The 11,754-nt window shown below is 35.0% G+C and overlaps 1 protein-coding gene across 2 annotated transcripts; it reads right to left on the reverse strand.

Annotated features, from left to right (window-relative positions):
- Nucleotides 1–6,367: 6,367 nt before the first annotated feature.
- Nucleotides 6,368–10,505, reverse strand: LOC131370636 (G-protein coupled receptor 55). Of its 2 annotated transcripts, none has more exons than XM_058418021.1 (2): nt 10,429–10,505; nt 6,368–8,709 (listed from the first exon to the last, which is right to left on the reverse strand). In XM_058418021.1, the coding sequence occupies exon 2, from the start codon at nt 8,700–8,702 to the stop codon at nt 7,782–7,784; it is 921 nt and encodes a 306-aa protein (XP_058274004.1). In that variant the 5' UTR covers nt 8,703–8,709; nt 10,429–10,505; the 3' UTR covers nt 6,368–7,781. The 2 variants fall into 2 exon arrangements, with proteins under 2 accessions (XP_058274004.1, XP_058274003.1); XM_058418020.1 differs by lacking the exon at nt 10,429–10,505 and adding an exon at nt 10,092–10,358 and having other exon boundaries at nt 6,369–8,709.
- Between the last annotated feature and the right edge of the window lie 1,249 nt (nt 10,506–11,754).

Below are 11,754 nucleotides of genomic sequence, written 5' to 3' on the forward strand. Positions count from 1 at the left end.
GATCAATCTTTTCCTTGTCCACTGAGATCACTCAGGTGCTTGTTCAATCCTTTGTCACCTTAAGATTGAACGACTGCAATTCACTCATAACAGGTCTGCTGCTATGTGACATTGAACCCTGGCAATTGGTCCAGAATACAGCTGCAATTAATTGTTCAAGTTGTCCCACATCAGCCCATTGCTGTTGTCCCTCAGCTGGCTTCCTATAGCTGCCTGTTGCAGCTTTAAAACACTGATGTTTGCCTACGAAGCCAGATATGGACCAGTGCCTAGCTACCTTAAATCATGTATTACACTTTGCTCTGCACCTTTAAGCTTCTAGTATGGCTCAGCTGGACCCACCATGCCTCAAGGAACACTCTTCTCACGCATCAACACTCTTCTTTATATAGTATATAAATATAAATGCAATTATAGGGGCTGGCAGCTGAAGTAATAACATCCTCCATTTGAGTAGAGACCCAGTCTCTGCTTAGACAGGAGTTGCTAAAGTAAAGAGAGCTAGCAAAAAAGTTTTTGGAAATTTCAATATCTCATTTTAGGATTAATGCGTATAGCATCATTACACTAAACAAAATACCAGGCAAATTAAATGTTCAGTAATTCAGAGTTTGTAATACTAATTTACACTGTATGACTACAGGTGGAGGTCCTTGGTTATGAGGAAGACTGCTAAGACTGTGCAGCTAGGCACACTATAATCACCTCATGTGTAGTGCTACAATAAGTAAAGACAATTTACTTCGACTTACAAGTACTTTGTCATGTGAATTAAAATAAATGTATATGTATTTAGATAACATATTTTACTTAATAACTATTTTAATTCATGAACTGCAATTTATGTAATTACATAGTCTACACATTTTTTTTCATCATGGCTTCACACAGATTGGCAACAGCAACAGGATTTGGTGCTTGGCACAAATCGCATGTGCGCTTGAACATAGGTGGGTGGCTGTCCCACACTTTTTGAAGCCTGCAAGCAATGTATGGGATCTGGAAAAAGCTAAAGCTTACATTCACTCAGAGCCAGATTCAGTGGTTAACCATAAAGAGAGTTTCTGGAAAAGACTCATGCTACTAGAATGTAGTCACAGAGCTTCGAGTCATCAGAGAGTGGAGGACGTGGAAGCTGAATGAATCACAGATGAAAAAAAAAAAAAAAAGATTGCTTGGCTTTTAAAGGAGGGTTCTGTTTGTAGATACACTAAGAGGGCAGCTCCACTCTAGCACATATATACATATTAATAAAATCCAGCTGACTTGTAGTGTAGAATACAGTATGATAAAGGAAAACTGCTCAACCAGGCTAGTTTGTGTTGTTGTTCTAGTTTGTTCTCTGCTCCAATGTGCCATGGGAGACCCATTCAGTGCAGATGGAGTGCAATATGGTAAGGGGAAAACCACACAACCATGCTCACTCCACCCATAAACAGGCCTGGAGTTGGTCAGATAGCAGGCGTGGTGAAAAAGGGAAACTGCACTTGATGATGGACTATGGGGTGAGTGACATACTAAGCAAAAGAACAGTTTGTAGAAAAGGTTGTAGATAATTTGTCAATAATTATTACCATGCTTAACTGTGGGTACAGTTTCCTGTAGGTTATAAAATGTCTCGTTTATGCACCAAACATATCCTTATGCCTATATGTCCGCCAAACATATCCTTATGCCCATATGTCCAGCCCAGACATATAAAGAATACAAAGATTACATATAAATACATATAAAGATTGTTGTCATATCCAGGAAGTGACAAGTACTTGTCAGATATTCCTGAGGCTCATTTAATGTTGCTGTCGGTATGTAGGTAAAAGTCCATGATTTTTTCTTGTCCTTTTGTCATTGTGGCTCCAAAATAAAATTGAATTTCACATTTATTATAAAATCGTACTACTGACCTATAAAGCACTATAAGGTCTCACACTGCAGTACTTGAATCATCATTTGGTCTTTTATGGTGTGCCATGCCTTCTTTGATCGAAAGTTGCAGGTTATTTGTTGCTACTTTTATAGTGAAAACTAGAGTTGTGGGCAGAGGTTTCTCTTTCAAAGCCCCACAGTTATGTAACAGCCTTCCAGTTAGTCTTCAGGACTTAGACCCGGGTGTCAATGTCCAACATTCTAGGCTGAAAAATATAGTTGTTTAGTCAAGACTTCTGTGAAAAATTTTGTTCTTATATAAAGGAGCAGATTTTGAGGGTTCACCTTCTGGCTTTCCCGTTTAGTTATGCAGTCATAGCTAGTCTTGCCAGAGTCCCTGCTTGCAGTCTACACACAATGTACATTGCCCATAACCATTATGTGACAACGAGCATTCTCTCTCTCTCTCTCTCTCTCTCTCTCTCTGTCACTACTACTACTGAGATACCAGTGATTCTGACCCCTTATGCTCCCTGGATCTGCCTGATCCATCTTGATGCCCTACTTATCTTGATGATCCAACTTATGCTATGCTTGGAGTTCTCATCACATGGAAACCACTTGCTGCTGCTAAGGATGGACAGTCTGGAGATACATGTGATTTCTGTAGATGGTACCACTTAGAAACCATGAAGATGGCTTTGGCCTGCGAATTCCATGAACAGCTTTGTACTCAATTCTCCATCTGTGAACTTCAACAAAATAAACCTCATATTTAAACTAGGACAGATTTTCTTGTTACACAATTGTACTTTTTGACCATACAGTACACAGTTGTAGAAGCTATTCTATTGTTTTTAATAATTATTTTCTAATCACACTATCTGGTGTCACCCATATGAGTCTGGTTCCTTTCAAGGTTTCCTCCTAATGTCATCCTCGGGAGTTTTTCTTGCCATACATTTATAAATGTAAACTTTATATCATGAATTTATAGTTTTCTGTAAGGCTGCTTTGTGACAATGCCCATTGTTGAAAGATCTATACAAATTACATCAAATTTAATTGAATTTTATGGAGGGATGTCCTGTTTTTGGTAACATCACTTGGGTTGATGTCTCAGTTTTCTCTACTTGGTGATACTTGTAGCATTATTTCATGGTACAAGTAATGTTTTCGAAATTCTTTGTAAGCACTTTGTAGACCAGTTAATCAGAATCAGTTCATTAATGACATAATTGCTTTTAAACATGAGTCTGAATGTGATTCTGATTAATTCTTTATTATGAATACAGTCTCATGCCTTACTATAAAAGCATACACAATTATGCAACCAGTTTATTGTACTTTCTGCCTTTTTCTTTTGTTTCTATTTGTGTTTTTAATTATTATTTTTCTATTTGTTTTGTAGATTGTTGTCACATTAAAGGAGTAAACAATCTGACACGACTTATCTTGGTTTAATTTGTTTACGTCCCATAAACCATTCCTAAATATTTTTATATTTTCATATGTGCAATCTGAAATGCATACAGGTAAGGAGAATTAAGAGAAGATAGCTGTATGTTTTGATTTACTGTTTATTACATTTAGTATTTATTACTTATACTGACATGTCAATTTGTCACTTTGTTCACAATATTTGTGCACATGCCTACAAAGTGGTAGCCAGTCGTCTCACACTGCCCCTGAAAACAGGAAGGAAGTTTAAACCTTTTGTACACGGATTATTACAATCAAGTTTTTAGAAAGAGTAATGATCAGCTGAAGATATACACAACATAATTGTTAAAGTAGAAGAATTTATGGGGTGTAACAATGAAATAAGATTAAAATTTGTATTTAAATCATACAAAAATTCCTGTGAAATGTGATTTACAGTTTATGCCAAATGTTTACAGACACCTAAGCTAAAGATATCCAATCTCAATTTCACATTAAAGTCAATCAAAAGTGGGTCAAAAGACATCAAGACTTCCAGTGGCTAGTGTTTTAGCCACATTTAACAGACTTAACAGGCTTATTTATGATACCTGCCACTGTTATTATACCTGCAATGGATTTTAATACACCTGTTTGGTAGTAAAACATTCAGCAAGTTATGAGGTTATGACACAGATTGCTATTATCTAGCAGGTTAATATACTTTTAAGAAGCGGATTTCAGCAAGTTACTGTTTAAAAATGAAGAATTTAAGACAGACTGTAAGAGATGACAGATGCACTATTAATGGGTGTCAGTTAACTTTGGTTGTATTTCTCTCAATTTGTACTTGCAGTTCACAGACACAGGAAGCTGTGGGAGGTTTTCTTCATTATGTGGAGACTTGCTGAAAACAGCATGTGTAGCTGCTAGACAAGGCCAACTGCAGATCTCATGTGAGATTAGTATGTGTTAACAAAAAGTGTGTTATGTTGAGAATAACTGAATTACTTGTATGGTATGTAGACAGTTGAATGCAAGAAATAGTTGCTAGAAAGAAAGAAGATAAGAAAGAACTTCTGATTTTTCACAAAAAATCACAAATAATTGACATGAAAATTCATCTATTTGGAAATGCCCTATTAGGTTTCAAAGAAAGTCATTTATATATATATATATATATATATATATATATATATATATATATATATATATATATAAATGACTTTCTTTGAAAGTCATTTCTTTGAAAGTTATATATATATATATATATATATATATATATATATATATATATATATATATATTTTTTTTTTTTTTTATCCCACTGATAAACACAGAAACAGGGCTTTTCTTCAAATGTAAGACAAGAGCAAGATGCTGTATATGACCATGATGACTTAGCGCCATCTTTTGGCAACAAAAATCACTGATATTCATTCATTTACCAGTAACTGCTTTATCATTTGTTTCTGCTTTTTGATGGAAGGAAACCAGAGAACCCAGAGAAAAGCTTGGATAAAAGACAACAGGGGAACATGTGAAAATCCACAGGAAAATTCATGTAAAAATCCACATAGACAGAAACCCAAACTCAGGATCAACACAAATACAAAAATGGAAAAGCATATAAAAAGAAGAATGCGGAATGTAACTGGGTTGCTAGATTGTGGCAGTTTTTCTGAACAAGGGATGTGCTCTACTTTTGTTTATTTTAAGATTTGTATAGTTTGCTCACCTAAAGTTTTGGTGGACTGACACCAGAGGCACCTTGTTATATCCAACACACTTGGATATAAATACCAGGAAATGAAAGCTGAAAATATGATTGATTGTCTCATATTCATCTTCTGATCTTAAACCCAAATGTCTTCAGTGAACAGTAGAAAACAAATTGGCCTTGCTGTTTCAATAATTTCATATGTGTTCTGTAAATTTTTTAATTATTTAGCTTATGTAAACCTTCTTATAAGGGTGCAGTATAACAAACAGATAATAAGGTCCTATATTTTTAAGTTACTTACAGCAATTACAAATTGTTAATAGTTTAAACTCAGCAGAAGCAGAAAATAAATTATGAAAATAAATTATGAATTTTTATTTATTAAAAGAGATCACAGAATCTCAGGCTTCCTGTTTATCTTCCCTTAAAAAAAAAAAATAGATCAAGTCACCAGGCATGTTAGTAGTGAACGGCAAAGAAATATATGCAAGGCATAAGCCACTGAGACTCACAGTGAAACACAGATCCAGATCGAGTTATTATATAAAGTCCAGTCTTCGCACAGGTGAGAATGTATAAGCAAGCATGTTTATGAATCGCTTTACATGCTAAAACACACCTCCAGCCTGGTCATGGTTTGTGGTTTAACCTTGTGAAAACAGATAGGTCTGGTCACCATAGTTTGAACAACATACAAGATGCATATTGGCATGCAACAGAGCTACAATATTTGCATGAAGCTGATTTTCAAATGCAGTCATAGCGAAAAACATTAGATACATAAACATTATCTTAACGTTATCTTACATAAACATAAACATACACAAACAAGTGTGGAACTGAATTCATCTTTGGGATTAATGAAGATTTTTCTGCTCAGCCATGCTCAAGTTCAACTCAAAGTTCAACTCAAACTCAAGTTCAAGTTAAAATCTGGTTAAGTACTACATCTTACAACTGCGTCAGTGCTATTGCATTGTCTAAACATCAGTGATTTCAGACTTCCTCTGTGTTTATTGTTTCTGCTTCTTATATATGCTTCTGGCCTGTATAAAGGATTACAATAACAATATAATCATTTCGGTTATAGTGGACAATGTAAAATTAAAATTAGTTAATATATTTTAGAGGTAAGTGGCTTGCTAGCATGTGTGACCATTAAAGAGAAAAGAAAAAAAAAACATTCTTTAAGTATTTTAATACTTTAAAATTTGTATTGTACTAAAAATATAATTAAAAAAAAAACATTTTTAATGGAGGATATTCTCATAGATTATTATGAACTGATAATCACTTATTTGCAGAATGAATTAGACTGTCCGAGCATTTCTCTGTTTGAATTGCATTTTTGAGTTACGGACAACCTGTGGCATACTTTCTTGCTGAATAGTTTCCCTTCAAGTTTAATAGATAATGTATGATATAGCAATGAATAGTTTAATTTTGTATAAAACAAATCACAACAGGGATTGAAAGCAGATTGAAGTACAACTAGTTTGTTATAAAGAAAGAATATGCGAGTTTCTCACCAGTCACTCACCATACACTCGCAGATTTTCTCAGACAAACTTTATTCAGTTTAATTCAGAATATTCACAGATTAATGGTAATGCTCCAGAAAAAAAAACTGTAACCTCATTCTGGAAAATGAAAGCAGTAATATGTTACGTTATCTTCCCGCAGAATGTACTGTACTTATTCACACAATCTAGGCTCTTAAAATAAATATGTCAGAAAATACAGTACTTCTTTGGTATTAGTTAGCTAAAAACTGTTCGATTACTGGGATTTAGATGAATTTTTGTCAAAAAAACAACAAAAAAAATATTTATGTCACTGTTATGTTGCAAGATTTTTTTATGATTATTATCCAGTAACAAGAATTTTAACACGAACACACACACACACACAAGAAAAAGGTTACAGTTAGTTAAGGGCTAACACGTTCTTAAGGAAACTAAAAATTATTATTCTGTATTACTGCTTAGGTATTAACTCTACCTGTATGTACTGTATTTTACATCCATATTATACCTCAAAAATAATAACAAATAAAATATGAGACTATGTTACAAAGAAATTATAGAAAAAAATTTTAAGCAATAACACTTTTAAATAATGCTTTTCACTAAGATACTATGTACAATAGGCTTGTGAATTGTAGCACTCTGAGGCAGACTGAAACTGCCAGGCATGCTGCCTGTGCCCACTCCTTCACCCACCTAAAGAAGGCTGCCAGTGGTAGACTCTGTGTTTCTCAGAACTTTCCACAATTAAATAATTGTTTCTGAAAATATATTAAACTTCTCATGCACACACTTCATCTCCCTATGACACACAGGATATAAAAGAAATTAGTTGAACAAAATGATGCTATAATTAATTGGTATGGATAAACCTCATAAACTTCTGAATATTCATTTCTGAAATCTCTGTTCAACTCGGCACGCTCCCTTCGCGTGAGAACCATCCTTGACAGGCTGTCGAGGTGAGTCAGATTAGAAACCCTGATCTATCTTACACATATGAGGCATACTGTATACAAAACTGTAGTTAGAAATGAGTAAAAATGTCTTCATAAGCATCACTGCTTTTGTTAATCGAACACTTCACACCTGATCAAATGTTGCAGCCTCTTCATAAAAGTCATCAAAACGGATTTTTTCTTCTGCCTTTGATGCATATTATATTAACAAATTACCGTATCAATAATGAGCCTTAGTAAGCATCATCATGTCTTGGGAATCCACAACAAGAAAAAAGATCTTTCTTATGTGTCTGAACCACTCATACTTCTCATTCTAGTGATGGATTGTCTGATTTTGTCCTTACTTGCCCGTACCTCTTTGGCCACAAAGTAGTAGAATATGGCGTCTAGGAAGCATGTTATGTTGGCAAGGCAGAGAGACAGCTGTAAAAACAGGGAAATCTTTTTTATGGAGTCACACTCACAGATGATGGTGCTGCGCACCAGGAACTGGAGAAAGATTGCAATGTGGCATGGTGTAAAGGGCACAAGGAAGGCACACAGGCTGCTGTAAATGATCCGGATGGGAGTTCTTGTGACTGTTGGATCATGCAGGGTACGGATACTCTGCACTGAGCAATATATAATTACAAGAGCAGGCAGCAGGAAACCAAACAGTTCCAGACACACAATAAGCACTGGGTTCCATCCCTTATCTGAAAAGCCATGAAAGCAGTGGAATTCATCTTTTCCCGTTTCACGGAAGGTGTAAACTGGAATAGTCGCTGCTATCACAAAAACCCAAATTACCACACACACAATCCAGGCACTTTTCTTGGAACGCAGATGCTTGGCATGGAATGGATGGCATATGCCAAGGTAGCGGTCTACAGATATGGACATGATGATGTAGATGCTTCCATACATTGCCATGAAGTACAGGCTTTCCAGGAAAGAACAGAAGTGTTTTTTGTTTGCTGACCAAAGGTTATTTGTGGCGTGCATCTTAAAGGGCAGCTGAAGCAGCAAGAGCAGGTCCATTACAGCCAAGTTCATCATGTAGATGGTGGATTCAGTCCATTTTTTAAAAAAAAAGCAAAACACCCAAAGTGCAGTGGCATTTAGGATGATGCCAAACACAAAGATGGGCACGTAGATGATCAACTCCAAAGGCTTCATGAGCGAGTCCACGTCTGTTAAATTACAGGTGCAATTGTTTCTCATGGTGAATCTGGGGGGAAAGAACACTTGCTTAGTCTTATGATTTTTATCTCTCATACACCTACTACATGACTATATAGTAGTATGAGCAATAATGAGCAATGGCTTGAGCCATGTTTTGTATTTCGGAGCAGCGAAATACTGCTGAAGCAGCGCAATAATGTGCTAAAAGCTAAAATAATAAACATACATTTATGATTATACATGTTTAAATATATTTAATCACATATGTAATCACAAATATATGTAATCACATTTATTCAAATTACTCGAACAAAATATGAAACAGTTTATCATTAGCTGTATCATTAGTTGCATAGTTAATAGTTTTTTTTTTTTTTTGGGTTTTCAGGAGACTCATGTGAAATTTGAGATCATGTGAAAATGACTCAGTATCATGAGAAATTAACATCTAACGCATTTTATGGCACAGCCGAGAATTTTCTCTGATTTAATAAACACAATCTATATTATATAAATGCACAATCCAATGGTTTCTGCTAGATATATATACACAAGTTGTGCTCTGGTAAAATGAATAATTTTCCATAGGATGCTCAGTAATATTTAAATATAAGTATAAGCTTGTTTATGACTTCCAGAGTCATGCGTTTTAACCTGTCTTCCTCTTTTGGCCTCAAACATTTCCCTACTTACAATTGTATAAACACGTATATGCCAAAACTGTGGTATAAGTGCAAACATTATATATTCAAAAGGCAAAAAACATTTTGCATTTGAACATTTGAAAGTCATTTATGAAGCGTGATTGATAGAAACTTTTGTATAGTGCTTTCTGAACAGACTTACAGAAATGTAATTAAGTTCTCGTTATGTAAAGGCTTTGCTTAGTTAACACTTGTTCACCAACACATTAGCAACCTATGCCGCCTGCGTCTGCACATTCAAAAGTTTTATGTTTATTTCTACTTATTAAACATGTTGTTGCTTGAAGGAATCTACTATTTTCCATGTACTTTAATTTGCATTATTGTGAGGAAGAAGGAAGAAGGCTGTTTCAAAAGCACTCCTGCTGCAGTAAATCTAGTTCTTTAAAATGTTTAAATATAATTTAGCAATGCTTACATTTGCCAAGCTACTTTCAATTTCAACTGAATGCCATTTTATTTATTAGAAAGTGTGTTCAAATGCAATAAATATTTTGAGTAAGCACGTGTAAGTGGTGAAAGTACCATTCAGACAGCAGGAGTGTCTGTCCAGATTTTTAAACGCTACTTTCAGTAGCAAAACAGGAACACATCAATCTTTCAACTAAATCTAAACAGAAAAAAAATGCTGGATTTTTATATGTACTGTTACCTGTCAAATTCCAAATGCTAACCTAAACTTGAATATTAATTATTAAATATTGTTTAACAAAGTAAATCTTACCAATGTAAATGTGCTCTGATGTGACTCTCTGACACTTTCCTGAGAGCAGACTGTGGCGTCAGATAAAAACACTTCTTCTTTTAAACTACGTAACCACATCCTTGCCTACCCATGCCTACTGCAGCCTGTTTAGAACAGCAAACTGTTTGTCTAAATCAAGTGTAAACATATAAAACTGTTAGATTCCATGACCAAGTGATGTTAAAAGATGTGTTCTCATTTTAATATTCACCAGCATAATCTTGGTAATATGACCCCATTTTAGATGAATTGGTTTAAACAACAGTTAATAAACTACACTGCTAACATACTACTGTGATGTTGTTGTGGTGCTTACCGTGTTAAGTGGTATTATTGTTGGCTGTCAAATGGCACCAGTCTACCAAGTATTTGTGTAAATGGCAAGCGAAAATGGAACAGTTGTGTAACTGCAGTGACTAAATGTGTGTGAATGTTGAACCTAACCAACCTGAAAAAGGACTTCAATACTTGTGCACACCCGCGTGTATATTAAAAGCAGTATTTCCAGTATATTAATAACTCTACTGCCTTTGTTCATCAGAACAGCATTAATTTGTTGGGGCATGGATTTCATGTTCCTTAAGGTGCTAGTGTTAACCAGATACATGGCATTTTTACAACCTGGTTAGATACTTATTCACCTTTTTCATCTACAATTAGACCATTCCTGTAGGGAATGAGCATTTGTGAAACACACTAATTGAAAAAAAATTACTTCTATATGTTTTCTGCACTCACTTGTACTTTATAGCTTCCTGGGTACCTGTCCACTCTGTCCGTGAAATAGGAACTATTTAGAATAGCATGCAATCTTTATTCACAGACTGCTGAACACTGCATACCATGAAAACATGGTCAAAGTGCATAAAGACACTTTAGATGGGCAACCTGCTTTATGCTGCTGCTGCTGCTGCTGCTGATGATGATGATGATGACAATAGGGAGTTAGTGGAGAAAGAAATAAAACAGATACTATTGTTTTCAGCTTGGTAAATATGTGTGTATGGTAGATTATGTGTAGGCCATTTTTTACCATGAAATTGTACTATAAATTTTTTGTCTTTATTTAGCTGTTTAGTATATCAGATCATTTCTTCATAATCTTGAAATGGACACAAAGGTAATGTGATTTATTAATCTTATGTACTCCCTGTTAATCCCTGTGTTCCATCTATCCATTTTCTAAACCACACATCATATACAGGGTCACAAGGGTCAACCTTGTGCATCTCATCTCACAAACACACTACAGATAATTTAGATATGCTAATTTAGCCGATCACACATGTCTGTGGACTAGGGGAAGAAACCAGAGTACCCTGGGGAAACCCCAGAAGCATGGTGGGAACAGGAAAACTAGACACAGGCAGGGTGGAAAATGCTAACATGCTAACCACTAAGCCACAATGCCTTAAAAACACCCCTTAGATTTCAGTTTTGAGATTCGGATTTTGCAATTTTGAAGTAAATGTTTGAAGGCAAATGTTACCCCTAGCAAGTTCAAATAAACACTGGCAGAAAATCACATATATTAAATGCTACTTTCATTTTCTGTATTAATTTACTTGTATTAACTTAACCAATGCTTATATAATTCATATATATGAAATTTATATTTCAGTGATTTTCCTCCAAGGTTGAA

Source organism: Hemibagrus wyckioides, linkage group LG20 (assembly GCF_019097595.1).
Source record: "Hemibagrus wyckioides isolate EC202008001 linkage group LG20, SWU_Hwy_1.0, whole genome shotgun sequence".
In the NCBI taxonomy this organism is placed as follows: Eukaryota; Metazoa; Chordata; class Actinopteri; order Siluriformes; family Bagridae; genus Hemibagrus; species Hemibagrus wyckioides.